General features: G+C 36.5%; 1 protein-coding gene across 1 annotated transcript; it reads right to left on the bottom strand.

Moving 5' to 3' along the window:
• Window positions 1-12,346: 12,346 nt before the first annotated feature.
• Window positions 12,347-14,044, bottom strand: LOC149247775 (putative leucine-rich repeat receptor-like protein kinase At5g63930). Its single transcript, XM_089445560.1, has 2 exons — window positions 12,829-14,044; window positions 12,347-12,705 (listed from the first exon to the last, which is right to left on the bottom strand). The coding sequence occupies exons 1-2, from the start codon at window positions 14,042-14,044 to the stop codon at window positions 12,347-12,349; spliced, it is 1,575 nt and encodes a 524-aa protein (XP_089301686.1).
• Window positions 14,045-26,340: the final 12,296 nt, after the last annotated feature.

The following is a 26,340-nucleotide window of genomic DNA, read 5'->3' as shown; positions in this document are numbered from 1 at the left end:
TTTTTGCAATTCTTAACCTGGCCTAAATATTGACATATAACTAAACACTCCACAAAAAATCACTCAAATATGTAAATTAATGTGTTTCATAAATTTATAAAAAAAAAATCGTACATCCCTCTATATCCACATTACTACATCAAAAAAATATATATCATACCAAATCTAACTTTATCAAGAAAAAGAATTCCTTACACAAAATTTATGTAAGTTACAAGTATCATATTACTTGTACCACGCCTCAATTGTGTCCACTGCACCAAATTGATCCTATCTCACTTAAGTATCATGTAGAGAAAATAATATATATAATAAAATTCTTTCTCATTCAATATTTTATGAATAAACGAAAGATTCTTCATCACTGGTTATCACTCTTTACAAGAACTAATACCACCACTCATAATAATTTTGAATAATTTTTTCCCTAAAATAAATAACCAATAATATTTTTAATATATCGGCCCACGAAAATATGAGTCATTACATTAATATATCCAAAAAAAAAATAAAAAAAAAAATAAAGCTCAAGTGAAACATGATCTCAAGGAAAAAACCCAATACAATATATGAGACTGAGTTATTCCCGTAATATTCTCGTTATTATCTTATATAATTAAGATTTCAGTGTTTTTAACGCTCAATTCCTTTACAAGTAGTTTAGATTTTAATGTTTTTAACACTCAATTGCTTTACAAGTAGTTTAATTTTTGTTTAATAAATATTTGCTAGATATTTTTTTATCAGAACTTTTATGGTTAACATATATATAAACAATAATTATTATGATTAAACAATAAATTAAAAAATTATTTATGTACACGAAAACATAAAATAATATTTATTAATATAAATAAAGTCAATAACTAATACATATTTATGATATTATTTATTAATATAAATAAATTGAATAACTAATATATAATTATAGGATAAGGAATTTAATTTAAACTTTCAAAAATGTATATACTCTATTTTTTTATATGATTTATAAAGAAATATATATTTGAATATGATTCTATAACTTGTTATAAAGAAGCACATGGTGAGCTTACTCAAGCAATACGATATATTAGTAATGTGTCTATAAACATAAAACAATAATAAAAATTATATTATACAAATAGATTTTCGTAATTCCAAATTACAAACAAAGCTCACTATCCATAGATATATCAATTTTATGTATAACTTTAACATGATACCAAAATTAAATTGTTATTGTTGTTAGTCTAATTATTTTACATTTTAGAGGTTTTTGATTATATTTTTCTGCCATATTTTCCCAAATCTTACAAAAAATTTTTGTTGAAATTAGAAATTTGATCTAACAAAAAATAATTTCTCCAAAAACATCTGAAATATTAAATAATCAAATAACACCATTATAATAATAGGCATAGTCTAACTTATAGATGAAATGCCCTTTTCACGACGATTTTTCTAATTAATTTTAATCAAACTCTAACATCGATTTTTAAAAACATGAGTTTAAATTGTTTAATATGAGTAATTCGAGTGCCATAGGGGTTTATTAAGGTGTTGAATCCTTTTATACATTCAAAAATATATTTTAAACATCAAAAAATCCTGAAATTATATTGCCAAATTTTAATGAATTATGATAAAAAATTATTTAATCTATAAATTTGACTACACCACAATAATATTACCCCTATATAAAACATTTTTCTATAAATTCAACTACACCATAACAATATTACCCTTCTATAAAACATTAATATTACAAAATAACCATTTATAATATTAACCATCTAAAAAAATTAAATATAAAAATAAATAAGTAAAAGCTACTCTACGCATTGATACTAAATATCAATAATAACAACACCACCAACTTATGAATAACCCTGAAAAAACATCCATACAAAAATAGATACTAACAAACTCTCATTTGATTTTTACATTAATTATTCTCTACCGAGTTTGATGTAGGCCACTTCGATCATTCTCAATCAAAATGGACATGATATTAAAAATCCATGCAACAATCCAAAAGTGTAAAATGGTAGCTAAAATTTCTCCCAACCACTATTAGATTACTGGATAACAATACATAATATGTAATTTCTTTTTTTCTTTTTTCAATGAAATATTAAATTCTTTTAAACTCAATTTTGATTATTGTATTATAATATTATATGATAATTTTGTATGGGAATTAGAAAAAAATAAATAAAAATATTATTTTGTCTATTAGTTAGATTAAATAATTGTGATAATCATTAGAGTTTCTCAAATATAATGCAATGATTAATTAATGAAAATATAATTTAATAATTATATGGATTCATTTAATTCTAGATTTACATAGAGTTAGAAAAGATTTAACTTTTGAGGATGTAAAATTCTTTTTGAGTACACAAGTTAAAGATTCATTTAATTCTAGATTTACATAGAGTTAGAAAAGATTTAACTTTTGAGGATGTAAATTTTTTTTTGAGTACACAAGTTAAAGAAAGTTTTACATTTTAAGATATTTTATTACCCTTAACACTCTATAAGTCCAAAATTAAAATGAATTTCTACTAACACTTAATAATATTATTCATATTTCTATAAATTTCACAATTCATTTTATACAAATATTTACATTTTTAAATTTATTTTTATACAAATATTTACATTGTTAATTTTGTTGAAAGATTTTTTTTCCCAAGGAAAAATCACAATTTTATTCAAAAGAATAAAATTACATGTTGTATATGCTAAAAAACATTGGATGAGACCAATCCTACCCAGTGCCCCAAAAAACAGAATAAGTATTCTTTCTTACCCTTCTTTTTCTTCACTTTTCACCAGTGCCCCAAAAAACAGACTAACTATTCTTTCCTACCCTTTTTTTTCTTCACTTTTCACCAACCACCCGGGTTGGGAGTTCGAGATTCAATGACCTTAGAATATCTCATATGCATGAATTCTTTTAGTGTCGTTTGCTTCTTTTTTTAAATAAAGCCTTCTTGATCCCTTGCTTATGAGTTGCATCCCTTGCTCATAAGTTGCAGCAGTCCTTTTTTCTGTGGACAAAACCATCATTTCTACGTGCTCCACTCCTCTCTTTTCTATAATTTTTTGGGAATTACATTCAACATTATTTTTGGTATTCTCTTGCTCCACCCCTCTTTCCTATAATTTCTTGGGAATTACATTCAACATTATTTGTGGTATTCTCTTGCTCCACCCTTTTTTCCTATAATTTCTTGGGAATTAAATTCAACATTATTTGTGGTATTCTCTGAGGACTCATCTTCTTTTGCTTCAACATCCGATGGATCTCAGAACTGCCATTCCTTAGGCTTTTGAGCTGGTCCCTTTTTCCATTAGGATCTTTCTTTGCTGTGGACACTAATTTTGAAGATGTCGAGAAGACAAATACAATCAAGTAAACTTTTACTAAGGCCCACCTTTGTGCAAATCCTGGAAAAAGTATAGATTCCTTTTGAAGCCTTTTCCACATCCACCTTAAGAAAGTTTCCTAAAAAATTGTCGATGGTATTTGCATTAAAAATATTGTCTAGAAACTATGGGATCATTAAAAAAAAAACCTTGAGCTACACCAAAACCATGGTCCCCGTATAAAATGAAGTCTAGATATTTTGATGTATCAAATTTGAAAATAAAAAAATACCTTTAAACATAGGTGAATATCACAGTTTTCAGTCCAAGAAGAAAATATACAATAATAAAGCCTCTTTATTTGGCCATAAACCCTTAAATCTGCATATAAATTCTTTGGATTGAAACTTAGAATGGAGGTCATTTACCCCTGGCAATTTTATTGTAAGCGCGGGCAGTTGATTCGTCTATTCCACAATATAGGGACCCTGAACATTTAGGTGCAGATCATAAGATTTGGGAATTTTAGTCTTCGCTTTTACGACATTCTTAAAGGAGGCTGGGCCTTTTCGATTACTAAATCCAGATCTTCCTCCACATAACCTCAGATTTAATATGATGGACGACTCACTTTTAATGCCACAATCCTACATCTGCGATGATTTCCCTGCAAAGATCAAACTTTTAAGAGGTTGTGGAATACACATCTTTTTATGGATCTTCCATTTTAGGTCTTTTACCAGATCCCTAGCCCATACCATAATAATAACTGATTTCCCAGTGATAGATTTAACGAAAGTTTGGAAAGGAGGTTTCACTATCATTTACGCTTCCAATAGCCCCTGGATCACTTCTCTTCAAGATTAAAAGATCCATAGGTCCCAACAAACGACTGATGGGAGAAAGCTTCGCTTTACTCCCCCATCACCATCGTTCTCCAACCAAAAAATGTATTGATCTGCCCAGGAACCTTTTCTGTACTGTGAAAAAGCGATCCCATACATATTCCAGCGTTGGGTGCATATTCCAGCGTTGGTTTCGACAGTTAAACCTGTTTCTCGTCCCATGTACAGACAAAACTGCAAATCCAGAAAAACAACAAGAAACGCCCCCAGCAAGACCTGTTGAAGTCGTAATTTCAACGCAGTCGTACTGCGCTCCCCAAAACCACCGAACAAAACCACAAACCACCTAGAGCATATCGCACCGCTTTTGTGTAAAAGTTGTTTCCGTATATTTGGCTCCGATGCGATTTGGTGCAGACGCGTGTCACTCACCTGACATCAGCCAATGTAATTTATCGAAAGCTAAAGTTCTGTAGCATGAGGCCTTCCGATATTCACCTCCGCCGTCCGATCAGCTCCATCATTCTCCACCGTCCATCAGTGAAACCTGCACACCTGCATACGACCAGCATTAACTACATGGTGTGGAGTAAAAATTAAGTTCGTTGACCATACCTCTTATTAATGAATTGTCATATGCGTAGGTAGATTTTTATGTTTTTTTTACGACACGTAAAACTTAATATCTTTGCTTTGGGAGTCGTTTTTTTTTAATACACATGTTTTTGTTTTGGGTTTGTATATCATATCACCGAGAAACAAAATGACTGAGTTTTGCTGCAGCGAAAAAGGGTTGACCTCCATGAAAACTATGGTGATGCACAGCAGTGCATAATGTATGAATGAAAAACGTGGGAGCGCATAAAGAATGCATGTAATTTTTTTTTATGTGTTGGCCATCGTAAAACGGAGGAGTAGCGAAAAACCATGTGTGGTTTTGCACAGAGTGCATAAAGAAAATGGTGGAGCGCATTTGTATGTATATGTAAATTTTTATTACAGCAGTAAAATGTCTTTCACAGTAGTGAATGTAAAAGGGGATTTACAGCAGTAAACCCAGCTCAGTGAATTCTCAGGTAAAACAGAGTAAATGTTTTTGTTGAATGTATTTTTGTGGTGAATCCCTCCCAGCAAAGAGGATGAATATGTATCAGGCATATATGTTAATGAATATAAATGTTTTATGGTGTTAAAATACTCTGTTCCTCAGTGAAATTTTTTTTTAAGCTTCCCTGTGCACAAAAAGATCCTGTGGTGGTAAAACAGAGCATTGCCTCTGTGTGTTTGTTTATTTGTTTTTGGTATTTTCCCATGAAAACACACCCAACAGTGGTATCAGAGCAGGCTTAGGCTCTTTGAAGGTGACAAGAAGCTGAAGGGAGAAGATTGTTGCGGCAGCAAAACTTTTCAGGCAGACAGAAGACTCAGACAACAAAGGATTCAAGTATTTTACAAAGTTTTTTTTGTGTTGCTGAAGAAGCAGTCAGTGTTTTTAAACATTCAGTCAAGGATTTAAAGCCATAGTTCAAAATACAAGGAATGGCCAGCACCAGCACTGGTATGGGTATGTTTAACACCCAACTCCCACAGTTTAATGGGAAGAACTATGACTATTGGGCAATAACTATGAAAGCCCTGTTTGCCTCTCAAGATTTATGGGAAATAGTTGAAGATGGTTTTGAAGAACCAGCAGATGAAACTGAGTTTAATAGATTAACTCCAGCAGAGAGAGATCTGCTGAAGAGCAATAGGAAGAAAGATTCAAAAGCCCGTGTGTTGTTGTATCTAGCAGTAGACCAGAGTGTGTTTCCAAGGTTAGCAGCAGCTAAGACATCCAATGAAGCATGGGAAACCCTTAAGACAGCCTATCAAGGCATGGAGAGAGTGAAGACAGCAAAACTACAATTGCTGAGAAAAGATTTTGAGAATCTGTGCATGAAGGAGTCAGATAACATTGACTCATTCTTCACTCATGTGATTGGTGTAATCACACAAATGAGAACTCATGGAGAAACCATTGAAGATAGAAGGATTGTGGAGAAAATATTGAGGGTCTTACCCTCAAGGTTTGATGCCATAGTCACCACCATTGAAGAGACAAAGGATCTGTCAAGCTATTCAGTTGATGAGCTACATGCATCACTGATAACACATGAGCAGAGGTTGAGTAGGAATGAAAACTCATCTCTTGAGCAAGCCTTCAAGACCCAGATGTCCTTTGGAAGAGGAAGAGGTCAAGGCAGAGGAAACAAAAGAGGAAGAGGCAGAAGCCAGAACAGAGGTGGAAGGAACAACCCAGCAAATGCACAAGGAAGAGGCAGCAATCCAAATCAGAACCAAGGCCAAGGCAGCAGCCAACAAGGAGGAAAACATCATGCTCAAGGACAAAGGTATGAAAAATCCAATGTCCAATGCTATTATTGTAAAAAGTATGGGCATTATGCCAGTGAATGTAGGAAGAAGCAGCATGATATGAGTAGTAGACAAAATGCAAATGTTACTAGAGAAAACAGCAGTCAAAATAATGTGTTGTTAGCATGCAACATGGCTGAAACACATAGTGAAGACATATGGTTTTTAGACTCAGGTTGCAGCAACCATATGACAGGAAACATAGGCTTATTTTCTGCCCTAGATAAAAATGTGAAATCAGAAGTCACACTAGGAACTGATAACAAAATCTCTGTTATGAGAAAAGGGGAGGTAAAAATATTTACAAAGCAAGGAGAAAAGAAAACCATAGCAGATGTATACTATGTCCCCGGAATGAGATGTAACCTCTTGAGTATTGGACAACTTGTCCATAAGGGGTACAATGTTTTCTTTAAAAATGATGTATGCACCATCATGGATATACCACCCAGCAAAAGATGCATTGCTGAAGTGAAGATGACAAGGAACAGGATGTTCCCTTCCGGATCCAGGCAGACTTGAAGAACAAGAAGGAAATGGCTGCAGTCACCCAAGAGGCCTTCCAAAGCGTGCCAAAGGATGAAAATTGGTTATGGCACTTGAGATTCGGGCATCTAAATTTTGGAGGCCTAAATTTGTTGAGCAGGAAATGAATGGTAAGAGGATTACCATTGATAGAGAAACCGGACAGCCTATTTGAAAGTTGCATATTGGGCAAACAACATAGAGAAAGTTTTCCATCAGGGAAAAGCATAAGGGCAAAGGCACCCTTAGAGATTATCCACTTAGATTTGTGTGGACCAATGTAAGCTCCATCATTAGCAGGCAACCTATATTTCTTAACTTTCATTGATGATTTTACAAGGAAGACTTGGATATATTTCCTTAAAAACAAAAGTGAAGTGTTTGAGAAATTCCAAAATTTCAAAGCACTTGTGGAGAACCAAAGCGGGCTGCATATAAAAGTTTTGAGAACTGATAGAGGAGGTGAGTATATCTCCAATGAATTCCTAAAGTTTTGTAAAGAAAATGGAATTCATAAACAGTTTACAGCCAGGTACACCCCACAGCAAAATGGAGTTGCTGAAAGGAAGAACAGGACCATCATGGATATGGCGAGGAGCATGTTGAAGGCAAAGCATTTGCCAAATGATTATTGGGCTGAAGCTGTAAATTGTGCAGTGTATATTTTGAACAGGTGTCCTACAAAAGCAGTGATGAACAAGGTGCCAGAAGAAGCATGGAGTGGGAGAAAGCAAGGAGTCACCCACATGAGAGTTTTTGGATGTGTGGCCTATGCACACATACCAGATCAGCTAAGGAGGAAGTTGGACAGCAAAGGGGAGAAATGTCTATTCATTGGATATAGTGAGGAATCCAAAGCCTACAGGTTGTATATCCCATCTACCAAGAAGTTTTTTGTCAGCAGAGATGTTCAATTCATTGAAGAGGAAGCTTGGGATAGAAGCATAGAGAAAATAGTGAATGTCAAGAACTGTTTGTCTCATGATGAAGATGAAGAGGAAGTGGCTGAAATGCATCCCCAAACAACAACGCCAACACAAGGACAGCAAGGGACACCATTGAGGATAAATGAAAGTGCTTCTCCAAGCACACCACAAGGAGGAAATTCAAGTGCATCTTCAAGCACTTGCACACCAAGTGAAAGAGGTAAGAAGTTTAGAAATCTAAGAGACATTTATGATGAAGGAATGAATTCCTTATTTGCCTTGTATTGTCATGTTGATGATCTTATTCATTTCGAGGATGCAATTAAAGATAGGAAATGGATAGAAGCTATGGATGAGGAGATGAATGCCATAGAGAGAAACAAAACATGGGATTTGGTTGAGCTACCAAAAGGCAAAGAAGTTATTGGAGTGAAATGGGTTTACAAAACCAAGAGCAATGCTGAAGGCAAGATAGAAAGACACAAGGCAAGGCTGGTTGTCAAAGGATACAAGCAGCAGTATGGGAGAGATTATGAGGAGACTTTCGCACCGGTTGCAAGAATGGAAACCGTGAGAGCAGTGTTGTCCATAGCAGCTCAAAACAAATGGAAAGTCTATCAAATGGACGTGAAGTCAGCATTCCTAAATGGAGTGTTAAAGGAAGAGGTTTATGTTGAACAGCCTCTAGGCTATGAGAAGAAAGGTGAAGAGCACAAAGTGTGCAAATTGAAGAAGGCTCTTTATGGGCTGAAGCAAGAACCAAGAGCATGGTACAACATAATAGATTCATATCTATTGGATAATGAATTCGACAAATGTGAAGGAGAACCCACAGTCTACATCAAGGAAAAGGATGGTAAAATTTTGATTGTTGTCTTATATGTTGATGATGTGATTTTCACAGGTAATGATGATCAACTCATTGAGAATTTTAAATCAGTCATGAAGGATGAATTTGAAATGACTGACATGGGTTTGTTGAGATACTTCTTAGGCATAGAAGTAGATCAAAATGAAAAATGAATTTTTATATCTCAAGCAAGATATGTAAATCAAGTTTTGGGCAGATTTAAGATGGAAGAATGCAAGGCAGCAATCACTCCCACAGTGATGGGATTAAAGCTCAGTAGAGAGGACAGCAGCAAGGATTTTGATCCCAGTTTGTACAAAAGTATTGTTGGCAGCCTTATGTATTTGACAACAACTAGGCCTGATTTAATGTATGCTGTTAGTTTGATTTCCAGATTTATGGAGAGGCCAAAGGAGGCACATTGGCAGGCAGCAAAAAGAATTTTAAGGTATGTCAAAGGTACCAAAATGTTTGAAATTTTATATAATGCCTCAGAACATTCAGATTTGGTTGGATACACTGATAGTGATTGGGCTGGAAGTGTAGATGATCGGAAAAGAACTTCCGGTTATGTTTTTAAGATGGGTTCAGGAGCCATCTCATGGGCTTCTAAGAAGCAATCCATTGTAGCATTATCTACAGCAGAGGCCGAATATGTGGCAGCCACAGCAGCAGCATGTCAAGCAGTGTGGATGAGAAGAATGTTGAGAAGCTTAGGCCAAGAGCAGGCAAAAGCGACAGTCATCTTTTGTGACAATAGCTCAGCTATTGCATTGTCAAAGAATTCAGTGTTTCATAAGAAAACGAAACACATTGATACAAGGTTTCACTACATCAGAGAATTGGTGAACAATGGAGAAATTATATTAGAACATTGCAGGACTCAGGAACAGGTTGCAGACATCTTGACAAAGCCACTTGATCAGAAAAGTTTTGAATTTTTGAGGAAGTGTCTCGGTATGACCGAATGCCCAGCTGTTGAAATTAAAGGGGAGTGTTGAAGTCGTAATTTCAACGCAGCCGTACTGCGCTCCCCAAAACCACCGAACAAAACCACAAACCGCCCAGAGCATATCGCACCGCTTTTGTGTAAAAGTTGTTTCCGTATATTTGGCTCTGATGCGATTTGGTGCAGACGCGTGTCACTCACCTGACATCAGCCAACGTAATTTATCGGAAGCTAAAGTTCTGTAGCATGAGGCCTTCCGATATTCACCTCCGCCGTCCGATCAGCTCCATCATTCTCCACCGTCCATCAGTGAAACCTGCACACCTGCATACGACCAGCATTAACTACATGGCGTGGAGTAAAAATTAAGTACACCTGCATACGACCAGCATTAACTACATGGCGTGGAGTAAAAATTAAGTTCGTTGACCATACCTCTTATTAATGAATTGTCATATGCGTACGTAGATTTTTATGTTTTTTTTACGACACGTAAAACTTAATATCTTTGCTTTGGGAGTCGTTTTTTTTAATACACATGTTTTTGTTTTGGGTTTGTATATCATATCACGGAGAAACAAAAACGACTGAGTTTTGTTGCAGCGAAAAAGGGTTGACCTCCATGAAAACTATGGTGATGCACAGCAGTGCATAATGTATGAATGAAAAACGTAGAGCGCATAAAGAATGCATGTAATTTTTTTTTATGTGTTGGCCATCGTAAAACGGAGGAGTAGCGAAAAACCATGTGTGGTTTTGCACACCAGTGCATAAAGAAAATGGTGGAGTGCATTTGTATGTATATGTAAATTTTTATTACAGCAGTAAAATGTCTTTCACAGTAGTGAATGTAAAAGGGGATTTACAGCAGTAAACCCAGCTCAGTGAATTCTCAGGTGAAAACATAGTAAATGTTTTTGTTGAATGTATTTTTGTGGTGAATCCCTCCCAGCAAAGAGGATGAATATGTATCAGGCATATATGTTAATGAATAGAAATGTTTTATGGTGTTAAAATACTCTGTTCCTCAGTGAAATTTTTTTTTAAGCTTCCCTGTGCACAAAAAGATCCTGTGGTGGTAAAACAGAGCATTGCCTCTGTGTGTTTGTTTATTTGTTTTTGGTATTTTCCCATGAAAACACACCCAACAAGACCTTGACCATAAATAAAATACAAGGCATAACGAAACTACAAATATTTTTGGAGACAGAAGCATTGTTTTGCAGTCCCAACGCCCAGATCCCGTAGTGAAAACGATAGTTCTAACCCACACGAGGGCTTAGAGCCTGCGATAACAAAAAAAAAATCCAGATGTGGAGAAAAACACGTCGCGAGAGGCCCCTGTCTCGTTACATGAGAAGAGAGAAACCACGACATGAGGAGATCTGTGGAATGGAGACATGTTTGGTATTTTGTGCAAGAGGTCTGTCGCCTGAAGGAGACCATCCACCATCGCCTGTCTAGAGCTGATCTCCAGAGGTCGAAAATTGCTGCATGAAGTGAAAACAAATAGGGGCTCTGTGGCAGCGAAGCCTGCAGCGCGGGAAACACTAACACTTCCCCTCAGATCCACCGAGCTCTTATGATTGAAATATTGATAATAAATATTGTTACATATTTATGAACTTAACAATTTTTCATTGACATAATTTTTATTTTGTAGTTTTTAATGTGACATGCAGTTATGAAAAAAATATATTAGGTAAATATTAAGTTTTTATATGTTATTGTGTAAATTTATTAATTATATGTTTTAAGTTATTATAGTTATAAATGTGATTTTTTATTATTTAAATTAATTTTTTTTATTATATATATTGTAACATATGGTGGGTTAAGTGAGTGTTTTGATGTGTATCAACATTTATGAATCATTTAATTAATGTGGTTGGGCTAGTTATTTTTCATCTAAATATACTACTACAACATCTCTCCCATACTTAATAAGTTATGAAACATCTCAAAGGAAAAATATATAATGGTAGCTATTAACTCTACAAAGTATACATACCAAAAGAAAAAAAAAAAATACATATATACATAAGTATAGAATCATCACTTGCACTTTAAGAATGTTACATTAATGCATGTGATAGACATGAATTCATGATAAGCATGCACTTCTTTCATCATACATGTCTCTTATTAAAATTAAAAATATGCAGTTAAAAAATATGTAACAACCCATGGAAATTGGTCCTCAACTTTACAATAAAGATTATTAATATATTAATAGACGTTGTTACAACATTAATTATCAATAACACATCTCCAACAAATCAACTATCACTCTTTTCCTATAAAACTAACTCATATCATTAATTACAAAATATAATTACTTTAAAAATAAATCTCCACTTTTTATTTATTTATAAATTATAAATTTAAATCCTAATTAAATGTTTTGAAAATCCTTTTCCAAAATAAACAATTCTACACCTATCATCATTTAACAAAACAAAAGAAACAAAACCCCGGCTTTCTATGGGAACGGAGAAGAGACAGCCACCTGATCAGACTTTAGACAATTAAGCATGTCAACAACTACGTTCATCGGCGGCCTCAGATTGGGAGCAGATCGACTACAAAGCGTGGCAATCTCCATTATCTTCACTATTTCATCCTTCACGTTATTATAATCACTGCTACGTCTCAAATCCTCGTCAATTATTTCATCAACCCTCCCTTCCTGCGCCATCTTCGCTGCCCATGCAGTGATATGCACAAATTCTTCATCGTCCTCTTCTACCGCTGGAGGCTTTCCGCTTACCATCTCAAATAACACCACTCCGAAGCTATACACGTCTTGCTTTGTCGATGCTTTCACTCCATACCCACATTCTGCACAAAACATTAATCTTCGGAGTTTATGACTATTCCATCAAATGGAATATGATTTACTAACATAATAATAACAATAATGCATTTAGCTTTGTAAACAGAAAACAAATGGAGGTTTGGTACCGGGTGCAATGTAGCCAAGAGTCCCTCCGAAAAGAGAACTTGATTCAGAATCCACTGATGGGTTTTTCAGTAGCCTGGCAAGTCCAAAATCTGCGATGTGTGCTACATATTCATCATCCAGCAATATGTTGGCAGACTTTATGTCGCAGTGAATTATTGGAGTTTCGCAGTCGTGGTGTAGATATTTGAGACCCTCTGCCACGCCCACTGCAATGTTACACCGAGTCCTCCAGTCCAGCCTCTGATTGGGACGTTTCGATGCTCCGCCCAGATATTCCCACAACGATCCATTGACCATGTAGTCACACAAAAGAACTATTACCTCATTCGTTCCATCATGCTCTCTTATCAGGTCCCGATGACGCAGGATGTTTCTGTGACGGGCGTGCTTCAAGGATTCGATCTCGTGCCTCAGACTGCGATATCCATTATCGTCCATGCCATGATTTGCTACTTTTAAGCACTTGGCCGCAAGGATTTTGTCTCGTCCTGGAATAACTACCTTGTAAACCATCCCGGATGTGCCAGAGCCGATGCCGTAATCATCGCTGAAGTTCTCAGTAGCTTCTACTATATCTCTGTATTTGATTATACCTCGCCCATCCGCCGAATTAATATCCACTGTAGCATCTTCATTGTTCTGTCGTTCCTTCCTCGACCTTGATATTTTTATCATGTACATCAGCGCAAGGCTGAAAATGATTATGGTCCCAAAACAGGCGATGGTAATCCCCGCCACTGCCACCGAGCTTATTGTTTTCTTATTACGTGCAACTTCTGCATCGGAACAATTCTTGGTTGTCGGAGGTCCACAGAGACCTAGATTTCCCTCAAATGCATTCAGCGGACCTTGTAAAAATTTCCTCAATGAAGGAATGCTCCCTGTAAAAAGGTTGAAAGAGAAATTGAAATGATCCAGGCTCCTCATGTCTAGGAAAGACTGAGGAATCTGACCGGAGAGCTGGTTATGGGAGACGTCCAAGGATTCAAGTAACGTCAAGCTTCCAATCTGAGGAGGAAGAGATCCTGAAAGATTGTTCCAGCTTAGATCTAACTCATATATGAGAGTGTCTGCTAGCATTTCCAACTCCAAAGGAATGGTCATGCTCAGTTTATTTCTAGCCAGGTATAGCTCGCCTGATTTTCCGCAATTCCCCAATGAACCGGGGATCCTTCCTGTCAGTGCGTTTACGCTCAAATCTAGTTTCTCCAGCATCTGAAGGTGACCAACTGCTGCCGGTATGCTGCCTTCCAACGAGTTTGTGCTGAGATTTAAAACCTCTCAATTAATTAAATTTCCTATTTCTGGAGGAATCGTTCCAGTGAGATTATTTCTGCTCAGATCCAGTTTTCCCAGTTTTCTCAAGTCTCCTATTTCAGCAGGAATGATGCCGCAGATATTATTGTCCGCGAGCACAAGATTAGTAAGGTTCTCCATCTGTCCTATGGAAGAGGGTATACTTCCATGGATTTTGTTACCAGAAATCTCAAAGTAATTCAACTCGGAGAGCTTAGAGATGTTACTCGGTATGAAGCCCGTGAAGAGGTTGTTCTGCAGGCGGACGCGTTGTAGTGAGACGCAGTCTTGTAGAAGGCCGGTGATGTTCCCCTCCAGCCGATTGTCGAATATGGCAAGCTGGGTCAACGACCTACCGCTGCACAACCCCGAAGGAATGGATCCATTCAGTCCGCTGGAAAATGATTCCAGGCACTCCAGGTTGCTGAAGCTGCCAAGTCCAGAAGGCAGCGGACCTTCGAAGTCGTTATCGTAGAGATACAACTCTCTCAGATTGGGAAGACGGCCGATTCCTTGAGGCAAAGTGTCTTCAAACTTATTCTCTGATAAATCTAGCTGCTGCAGGCTTGTAAGATTGGCAAAGGATGAGGGGATCGACCCTGACATGTTATTGGATTCTAAGTGCAAGACTCTCAAATTCTTCAGATTGCCCATTTCATATGGTATAACCCCACTCAGATAATTGAGAGATGCATCAAACGACTCCAATTTTAGCAGTCCACTGAAAAATCCTGCAGGAATTGAGCCTGTAATATGGTTCTGATAAAACCATAGATGTCTCAGATTTTCCAACCGAGCTATCTCCCTTGGTATCGTACCATGTAACAAGTTCTCGTAAACAGCAATGGTTTCAAGGCTGCTGCAGTTTCCGATAGAACGAGGGATAGTACACGTCAAATTGTTGCCGAACAGGGACAACATAACAAGATTTTTCAAATTCCTAATTTCCTAGGGAATTCTTCCTCGCAATCCTGATTGTTTCAAGATCAAAATGCGCAGTTTACTGCAATTGCCTATTTCGGGTGGTACAGAGCCACTGAAGTAGTTCGACTCTGCCCTAATGGTATCGAGATTGGCAAGCCTTCCCAGAGACGATGGAATGACACCACTGAGTTTATTTGTATTTAACGACAGAGTAATCAGGCTTACGAGATTACCCAGTTCAGATGGAATAAAACCCGAAATATTATTGGTGCTGATATTCAGAACGGTAAGAAGGCTGCAGTTCCCGATATCCGGAGGGATGAAGCCTGTTAAGGAATTGCCAGCGAGATTGAGTTGACGAAGCTGAGAGCAGTTGGCTATTTGGCCAGGAATAGCACCCGACAAGTTATTGCCCGAAAGATCGAGCTTCTGCAGGGTAGGCATCTTTCCTATTGCACTGGAAAGACGGCCAGACAGACCTCTATTTGGTAGGGAAATTGAAATAACCCGCCTTACATGGGTGCTGCACTGCACACCTTCCCACTTACATGGATCCACATCCTTTGTCCAGCTTGAAAGAACATTCTTTGGAACCACAAAGGATGACTTTATTTGTAAAAGGGCGGCTCCATCTTCCGACAGAGCGTTAACGCAGCAAATGAGTGCAGGTAAGCTGCCAAAATACCGGAAAATATTGAAAACTAGAAATCCTATGAGACACATAAAATTATATCCTTGCATTTTCAATTTCATCCTACTCTGCTGCATGGGTCATGAAACTGGAAGAGGAGGACGAATTGGGTTACTGAGTATTAAGTGAAACTGTAAGTAAAACTAGAAGAGGACGACGAATCGGGTTACAGGGTATTAGGTAATATACTGGCCAGAGCAGTAGTATTTCATACCATTGAATAGATATACATGTAGTCTTTGACCAGATATCTTTTACTACTATTCAAAGGCAGAGTAAGTATGAACCTTGACTCTCTTTCAGACCATACAAAATGCCGTCATTGACCCGAAAACAACTTTGACTCTATCTCTCATTCCATCCAAACATGTGGGAGAAAGCAGATGTTACGAGTACAATGCATAATTTTTTTTTTCAATTTGGTGGTAAAAGTGTGTTTTTGATAGTGTAAATCGATTCAATATTTTAAAAAATCCCTAATTCTTTTTTATAACATTATAGAAATCTTAAATCTTCACAACTGTAATATAAATTTAATAAAAATTCGGTCAAATGGTATAAAAATCTAAATTACCATAATTTACTACATTAGGCTACTTCTTATATTAAATTAGGTTCCCTTTTTAAATAATTTTTTAAAATTTCTTTTTAAATATCAAAATTGTTGTTTCAACCATTAAGAAGGTAAATGATACAATTTATTAATTTTAAGTTTAGGATAAGGTAGAAGATAAAAAAAATTATGAAATATTTTTAAATATTTAAAATAAGTATTATTAGCCGTAGTCTTTAATGCGACTTTTTTGAAAGCTTTTCCGGCGATTTTTTCCGGTGAAAATCCGGCAGTGATTTATTGAAATCGAAGTTTGATAACTAATTTCTGCACAATGAAAGCGTCCCAGGGGTTTTTCAGGGTGCTGAATCCGAATATGCAGTTAAAAAACCATTTTAACTCCAACAAATCACGATTTCATCTCAATTTCTTCCGCCGGATTCCGTCACCGGAATCTCAAAAAGTCGCATTATAGACAACTCCGTATTATTACATGAATGTTAATGTTATGAAAAATAATAAGAAATGAGTTATAAAGATAAAGTTTCACAACATTCTGAATAGGGAACAAGGCCCTATAGCTAGCACCGCTTAGTTTACTTATTGAATTTTGAAAATATGAACTAATTGCCACATTTAAACAAATGTTGCATTCTAGATACTCTTGCTTGGTTTAATTATAATTAAATTAGAGTAAAATAAAAATGAAGACATATATGAATGGAGGAACAAAGTCGACTTTATACATTATAACATCGAGCTTTAATTTGATTGGAACTTTTGCTAAATATGTTATTTAAAATACCCCTTTTCCCTATAGCAAATATTTTGCACAATATATTTAGAATACCTTTTGAGCTTCACAAATCTCACTTGGCAAAAAATTACTTTCTCATAATTTCATGATTTACTGAAAACGATTAATGTAAATGTATTAAAATTTAAAAAATTAAAATAAATATATCGAAATTTTAGAATTTTATAAATTTAACCCATAGTTAAGAAATGAAAAGAATAATCCCCTGATAATCCCCTCAATTCATACATTACATTGGAAGATACATACGTTACATATTTCACTGTTTCATAAAGCATACAAAGGGAGTTGGAATATAATAACATACAACTCGGGTTTAGTTGAAAGTAGAAATTTCAAATGTCAACATGTTGATGATTCTGAATGCGTACAAGGGAAGAGACCAACGGAGATAGGCAAACAATCGACAACTTCTAGCTACTGAAGTCATCATATGCAGGAGAAGTTATATTGAAGCATATTTTAAAGACATTTTGAGTTTTTGTTTTTTGCGCAATCTGCAATCAACAAGGATTTTTGGTTTGTGTGCACAATCTGCGAGCAGCAAGGGAAAGGAGATGTGACAAATTGCATTGAATTGCATGTATGTCAACTCCAATCGTGGAACTATGATTATAGAATAAGGTTTCAACCCAATTAACCAATCAAAAAAAAAAAAATGAAATAATACAAAAAATAAATTTATTTTTTCTATAATGTTAACATTATAGTATGGGGTTAATTTTTTGATCGAGACCTAGAGCACTGCCATGAAGCCCTAGCCTACGCTTCCGTGCCCCTGTGTCTTTGATCCCTCTGCTTTGCGGCCCGTGGGTTTGGGACCTCTGCCCTCCTGCATCGTTCCTGCATTCCCCTCTTGAATTCCTGCGTCTATGTGTGCTCGTTTGTTGTTGGGCAAGGCTAGTAAGACGGGCTCGCCCCCATGGAGGTCCCGCCCCCCGCCTTCTTCTATCGAAGCCTTCTCTCGGCTCTTGGCCGGATTGCCGCAGAAGAAAAAGAGTGAAGCAGCCAAGTTTGTCAAGAGGCTTGAAGACATTCCTGAAATTTCCCTGCCACTAGAGACTCTGGTTCATGTCGCCCTCTCCTTGGCTGAGCGGACTCTCGTTGGCTAGTTCACCGGTCTATGGCCTTCTCCTAAGACCACTTAGACCTAGGTCAACAAGAACTGGGCTCCTCTCATCAAGGGCAGTGTCACCTCTTACTTCTTAGGACGAGGGTTCTTCCTCTTTGAATTCGCCTCAAAGGACGATAAGGACCTGATCTTTCAAAATGGCCCCTATTTCATGGGCCCCCAGGCCCTGAATCTCAACAGATGGACACCATATTTCGACCCTGCATTCGATGTTCCCACGACTGTCCCTGTGTGGGTTAGACTCCCTAACCTCCCAGTGCATTGTTGGAATTGAGACTTGTTGAAGCACATCGGAAACACCCTTGGGAAATTCATAGGTCAGGCAAACAACAAAGATCAATATGACTGTGCCTGTATCTGCATAGAAGTATATCTAGGTATGGGTCACTCGAAAACCATGAAAATCAAAGTAGGAAACTAGACTCATTTGCAGAAGCTAGATTACGAGCAGTTGCCTTTCAAATGCCAAAAGCGCCATGTCTATGGTCACTTCGCCAAAGGATGCCCAACCAATGTGGAACGAGACAAGGGTAAAGAAGAAGGCTGGAACCAGGTAAAGCGAGCCATGAAAACCCAAAAGCATGTTGGTCCAAATAGAAGAGGTCCCCTCCAGACCCCTCCTTAGCAACCCCCTTCCAGAATGGATCAAGAAAATAAATTCGCCCCTCTAAGCTTGCAAATAGAGGAACAACAGGATCCAAATAACCAAAAATCAACCCCACCCTCTAAAAGTACCCCCTCTTCTCCCAGTGGGGGAAGCCTTGCTGAGAGTTCCAAAGGAAATATTGTCGAAGTAGAGGAAGATGAGAATGAATCGGATGGCTCGGAGGAAGAAGGGGAAATAGGAGAATCCCAAGCTTCGATATGGAGATCCACAAGAGGCCGCAAAACAAATTGCAAAAAAAGAGAGCAGGAAACTTTCAAAGATAAGCTCCAAGGTAGCCAACCAACCCTTGAGAAGCTGTTAGCATCAAAAACAAAGATGGCAAGAAACCAGCCCCAAGGCTCCAAGGGAGCCAACCAGAAATACAAATGATGAAGATAGTCTCCTAGAACTGTAGAGGTATGGGGAGCAGAATCAAGGAAGAAGTCATCAAAAGTTTAATAAGAACATAAGCTCCTAATATAATCCTCATCCAGGAGACCAAATTGGAAGACTCTGTCTTCCTTCAGGCTAGTAAGAACCTCTGGAACAAATGTGAGGCGAAAACAATTTCTGCCTGTGGGGCTTCCGGTTGGTTGGGAACTCTTTGGAATGCTAGCAAATTCTCAGTCGTATCTGATACCCTCAACACTCATTGGATGCTGTTAAAACTAGAACATCTAGACTCAAAAGAGATTATTAGTCTCTTCAACGTGTACATCCCTGTGAACGTTGGGGAAAAAAAGGCCTGCTAGGAATCCATAAGAAACCAAGCAATTCTCGTTAATCTAGAGAATACCATCATTGCAGGAGATCTAAACCTCACTCTCTTATCAGCATACAAGAGAGGAGGCAGCATTGTTCAAGATCCACCAAGGGAATGGGCAAAGGACCTTATGCAGGACTGGGATCTGCTAGACATCAAGCCAATCTCTGGTAAGTATACTTGGTCTAATAAAAGAATTGGTCCTAGCCACATTGCTGCCAGGTTGGACAAATTCTTACTTTAAAGTTTTTTTCTTCTACTTGGATTAGAGGCTATAGTTCATATTCTCCCATGCAGCACTTCTGATCATAAACCCATCAAGCTGGAACTGGTGTTTCAGCTTGACCTCGGACCAATTCCCTTTAGATTTAGCCCACTTTGGGCTAGGGAATCAGACTTCATGCAATTAGTTAAGGGCATGTGGATGCAGCTGGTCAAAGACTTCCCCTTTCTCATATGGGAGGAGAAAACAATGTAAACTTTGAAACGGGAACTATAAACTCAAAACGGGAACTTTGGCCCAAAAACCCCAAAAAAACCACAAAAACAATGCTCAAAACGAAAAGTGTGTATACTGGAACGATGTTTTTTTTTCTTAGGTGTCAATTTTGCGGGTGTTTTAAAAATGGCAGTGACTACGAAATTTTCTACGAAATTTTCCTGCAAAATATAGCTTCAGAACGAAAGTGTTGATACTGGAATAATGATTTTTTTTTAGGGTCAATTTTCATACTTTTTAAAAAATGCTAATAAAACCAATTTTTTATGTCTCAAACAAAGCTAAATTTTAAGGAAAAAACACATTAATGTTTCTGGTAGAATATCATTTTTCTTTCCTAAGTATAAATTTAACATTTTTTCAACCACAACATGCTAGATACAAAAGAAATTGAAATTTTTTCAACTAAAAAACTAAAAAACATGACATTATGAACAAATTATATCACTGAATGAATTTAAAAGTCTTTATTTGTACACTGAATAAAACAGACATTATATCTCTAATTTGATATTGCATTGTAGATATTTAAACAATAAAATTTATCATACTTAAGACATAATCCAACAACATAAAAATGCTTCATAACTTCTCATTTAACAAAATATGGAAAACCGCCGTCGGTCGGGCGGGGTGGGGCGGCTTTGCCAACAACTATTCGACTCTTCGCCATCTTTGAGCCCACATTAATCACCCCATCAAGGAGACAATAATGGTTCTCAAGATATAGATTGATAAAATTAATTAAGTTAAAATTAACCAATAGACATGTACAATTAATATCAATATAGATCAATTAATATCAATATAGATATATTATCCACTAATTTTAAGATTTAATTAAATCTTAAAATGATATTTTCTTTACCATAGACCAATATTATAAGTTAATGAAACCCAATATTAAAATAGTGAGGTGTAATTGAATTTGAGATATATAAAAATATTATAAGTTAATGAAACCCAATATTAAAATAGTGAGGTGTAATTGAATTTGAGATATATAATAATATTAATGCATTTTTAATATTATAGTGCGATAAAAGATTGAATATATTTATATAAAATTTGGGTTATATATATAAACAAACAAACATAGAAAGTTGTGTTAAGGTTTTTGTGAGTGAAAATTTGGGTTATGGTAGCCACATCATCAATTAATTAACAGTGGTCTTTCGTAGGCTTATTTGTGTTAGTTTGTCTCCCACCAAAGCAATTTCTATTTACCCTAATTAAAGTTTTGTTTTATTTTAAGAATTTTGAAAATGATATTTGGAATTTTTTTATAGAAGGTTTTAATGCTCAAAACCTACAAAGTTCATATGGTGTTTTATACATGAAGTTTATGATTTATCACCAAACATCATCAAAATTAAATGTTTGGCTTTTAAGTGCTTTTGAATTAAAAAAATTGATTTTTCTATGCTTGGGTTTTTAATTCATATATATCATACTTGAATGATAAATTTCGTACGGGAGAGAAGGGAAAAACATTAAAGATCATAAAATTTATAAGAGATTTTTTATAGTTTATATATTAATGTAAGATTTATCTTAATTTCATATTTATTAAGTGATGATTTCTTCAAGTTTTTCATTTTAAAATAGGTTTGCATTTTAAAGATATTTAATCTTTCTAGAAGCTTAATAGATTGAGGCTTAAGATAGATTTATGTTAATTATTATTATATAAAAGAGAGTATTCATGACAGCGAAAAATTAACAATTTTTTCTTTGATGTAAGTCATTTATTTTTAAATGGTTAATAAATTAGACCATTCTATCAAAATTTCTTGAAAAAAAAATCCATATTCGAATAACTTTTATGTAAATATCTATCTATATTTCAGATCGTATAATATAGATAGTAATCATAAGGATGGAACAAATATTGAAGTCTCCATAAAATATAAAAATCATGCTTCAATTAACATGACTATCCTTTTTAAGAATTATTGATCCATGTCCAATGGAAGCTTAGTAGCCCTAATTGTAAATCCAGATTTATATTTCGGATGGACTCCAAGAAGTAGCAGCACCCCCGGGCCGCCCTGCCCCGCCGCTGGGGCAGCGGGGCAGGGCGGCCCGGGGGTGCCGCTACGCGCGCAACAATAAACTTTCAACTCGAGCAAATCAACAAAGCCATTTCGAGATTAACCAAACCAATTTTATTTACTCACGTTATTTTATGCCACACGTTATTTTATTCCAATGAATTTGTACTCAGGATTACTTTTTATATTACACAAATTATAATAATTGGTGTATAAAAGTATACGTTATATAACTAAATCTATAAACAAAGGAAATTTTTTATTACCTATCACAATCAATCCCGTTAATATCTATTTTTCAACGAAGTTCAAACCCCCTTTATTAATTAAAACATTTTATGATAAGTTCTCACATTCCTGAACTATATCACAAATTAGACCTATCCAGCTGTACCGAAAAGCGAACTAACGTTAGACAACACATTGAAAAAGCCGAGTCCCCTATTCTTATCAAACATTACAGAGCCAGCTCACCCATTCTTATTTCAACACTTTTTCAAGTGACCAGAAAAAAAAAAAAACTCCGAATAAATAGCTTTGTGCCACGTACCCAATCAAATCGTTCAAGAAATCATTATTATAAAAATTTCGTACTTCCACATCACGCTAAGCGGCTCGGACTCGATCGTGGCTCACGGCAATGGCTGCAAAGGAGAGGTGAAAATGAGCGGTGATTTTAACTCTTCCACTCTCCCCGGCAGATCACTCGTAACAAGTCCACGTAAATGTTTGTTAGCCTCATATCAAAATGAAATAAATAACTAAAAAATGAGGTAAACTGATTCAAAAGAAAAGCTTATTCACCTAAAGAGGCAGTGGCACCCCCGGGCCGCCCCGCCCCGCCCGACCGGCGGCGGGTCGATTCCCGGAATCAACCCACCGCCGGTCGGACGGGGCGGGGCGGCCCGGGGGTGTCGCTGCCTCTTTAGGTGAATAATAAACCGAGGATCATCCGTTTATTATATATTTTCAAATTGAAAGTGTTGTACAATTCTTAAAAGCACCCCTCAGAATTTTGCGATGTGGTTGAATTTGAGCTCTGAATGCTTTCAGGATGCCCATTGCAAGGTCGTTTCAGCTCTGTAATCTCAAAACCATATGCCTACAAACCCTCAGCGATTGAGTAAAGACATTTTGAGGAATATTCTAAATGGCTGACAATTTCTCATTTGAAATAATTTGTTTATTTAAATTAAAACGGTGGCAAATACGTGGATAATATTTGAAAGGGTCTAAGTCAAATTAAAGAATGATCACTGAAACTACGATGATGTAGCCTCCAATAGGGAAATTAATTGACACATATTGACACATTTTCAATCACGATTAGAACCATAAGGAACCCCACTAATCCTAGAGATACATAGAGAATATGGTAGAATCACTTCAACTCTTCTTTCTTTTTCTTTTTTTCCGTGGTCTCCGACAAACTATAAAACTGAAAATCAGAGAATCAACCGTGGGAAGGTAGCCAAGAAGCAAAATCAAACCCGCAGATCCGCTGTGTTGGATATTTTTCTTTTAAAAATGGGGAAAATACCAAAAACCAATGTTCAAACACACAGAGGCAATGCTCTGTTTTTACTTTGCTCCAGGATCTTTTATGCACAGAGAGACTTAAAAAAATTTCACAGAGAAAACAGAGTAATTCACCACCATAAAACTTTCTATTCATTAAAAATTGATACAAAGATTTACCACTGTAAAATCCCTTTTATATTCACTGCTGTGAAAAATAACTTACTGCTGTAACAAAGGTTTACATGAGCTTACTGCTGTAAAACAAAATTTACATTCACTGGTGTGAAAAACACTTTTACATGCTGCTGTAAAACAAAACTTACAGAGTTACAAAAAACTCGCTCCACCATTATCTTTATGCACTGCTGTGCAAAACCACACATGGTTTTTCCCTACACCTGAAATTACATCACCCTGGTTCTATCTTTTTACACACTGCTGTGTGTTATCATTCACATTTTAATTACCTGTGCAATTTTCTCATCTACGAAAAATGAGCACACTCTAGAAACATATACCAAAAAAAACATTAAAGATAGAGCGATGACTTGCCCATACCATTCTTTAAATTTGCCCATACTTCCGCTGAAATAAAATTAAAAACTTCACCAAAACTTACCAACCCACAGTAAATTGCATTTACTGTTTTACTGACATTTCATTAAGACGTATGGTCAACCAAAACTTAGATTTACTCCACGCAACATTTAATATTTGCCGTCGGGTGAATTTCAAACATTATGCAATTTGGTTTTGGGAAGCCATCGGGTCCACTCCATCGCATCGCAACTTTACTCATGTCAAAGACCCCGACCCTATGATATTGCCGATAGTGATGTGCCGATGCGATATCGGCGATCGCTCATCGCAAACACAAAAGCTTCTTTATAATTCCTTCACTTCGACTTTGCCGATGCGATATCGGCGATCGCTCGTCGGAAACACAAAAGCTTCTTTATATTTCTTCACTTCGACTTTGCCGATGCGATATCGGCGATCGCAGTTGAAATTATATTTTCAACACTCCCCTTTAATTTCAACTGTCGGGCATTCAATCATACCCAAACACTTCCTCAAAAATTCGAAGCTTTTCTGATCCAATGGCTTTGTCAAAATGTCTGCTACTTGTTCCTGAGTACTGCAATGTTGTAAACTGATTTCTCCATTGCTTACCAATTCTCTGATGTAGTGAAACCTTGTATCAATGTGTTTCGTTCTCTTATGAAACACTGAATTCTTTGACAATGCGATAGCAGAGCTATTGTCACAAAAGATGACTGTCGCTTTTGCCTGCTCTTGGCCTAAGCTTCTCAACATTCTTCTCATCCACACTGCTTGACATGCTGCTGCTGTAGCTGCCACGTATTCAGCCTCTGCTGTAGACAATGCTACAATGGACTGCTTCTTAGAAGCCCATGAAATGGCTCCTGAACCCATATGAAAAACATAACCGGAAGTGCTCTTCCGATCATCTACACTTCCAGCCCAATCGCTATCAGTGTAACCAATTAAATCTGAACTTTCTGAGACGCTATATAATATGCCAAACATTTTGGTACCCTTGACATACCTCAAAATTCTCTTTGCTGCCTGCCAATGTGCCTCCTTTGGCCTCTCCATGAACCTGGAAATTAAACTAACAGCATACATTAAATCAGGCCTAGTTGCTGTTAAATACATAAGGCTGCCTACAATGCTTTTGTATAGGCTAGGATCAAAATCCTTGCTGCTGTCCTCTCTGCTGAGCTTTAATCCCATCACTGTGGGAGTGATTGCTGCCTTGCATTCTTCCATCTTAAATCTGCTCAAAATTTGATTTACATATCTTGCTTGAGATATGAAAATTCCTTTTTCATTTTGCTCTACTTCTATGCCTAAGAAGTATCTCAAGAAACCCATATCAGTCATTTCAAATTCATCCTTCATGACTGATTTAAAATTCTTAATGAGCTGATCATCATTACCTGTAAAAATAACATCATCAACATATAAGACCACAATCAAAATCTTACCATCCTTTTCTTTGATGTAGACGGTGGGTTCTCCTTCACATTTGTCAAATTCATTATCCAATAGATAAGAATCTATCCTGCTGTACCATGCTCTTGGCGCTTGCTTCAGCCCATAAAGAGCTTTCTTCAATTTGCACACTTTGTGCTCTTCACCTTTCTTCTCATATCCGAGAGGCTGTTCCACATAGACCTCTTCCATTAACACTCCATTTAGGAATGCTGATTTCACATCCATTTGGTAGACTTTCCATTTGTTTTGAGCTGCTATGGACAGCACTGCTCTCACGGTTTCCATTCTTGCAACCGGTGCGAAAGTCTCCTCATAATCTCTCCCATACTGCTGCTTGTACCCTTTGACAACCAGCCTTGCCTTGTGCCTTTCAATCTTGCCTTCAGCATTGCTCTTGGTCTTATAAACCCATTTCACACCAATGACTTCTTTGCCTTTTGGTAACTCAACCAAATCCCATGTTTTGTTTCTCTCTATGGCATTAATTTCCTCATCCATAGCTTCTATCCATTTCCTATCTTTGATTGCATCCTCGAAATGAATAGGATCACCAACATGACAATACAAGGCAAATAAGGAATTCATTCCTTCAT

This window comes from Pinus tabuliformis, chromosome 7 (genome assembly GCF_031772625.1).
Source record: "Pinus tabuliformis cultivar Carrire ecotype Pingquan chromosome 7, CPIR1, whole genome shotgun sequence".
Classification (NCBI taxonomy): Eukaryota; Viridiplantae; Streptophyta; class Pinopsida; order Pinales; family Pinaceae; genus Pinus; species Pinus tabuliformis.
The sequence above is the reverse complement of the archived record's forward strand: the minus strand, read 5'-3'. Positions and strand labels throughout refer to the sequence as shown.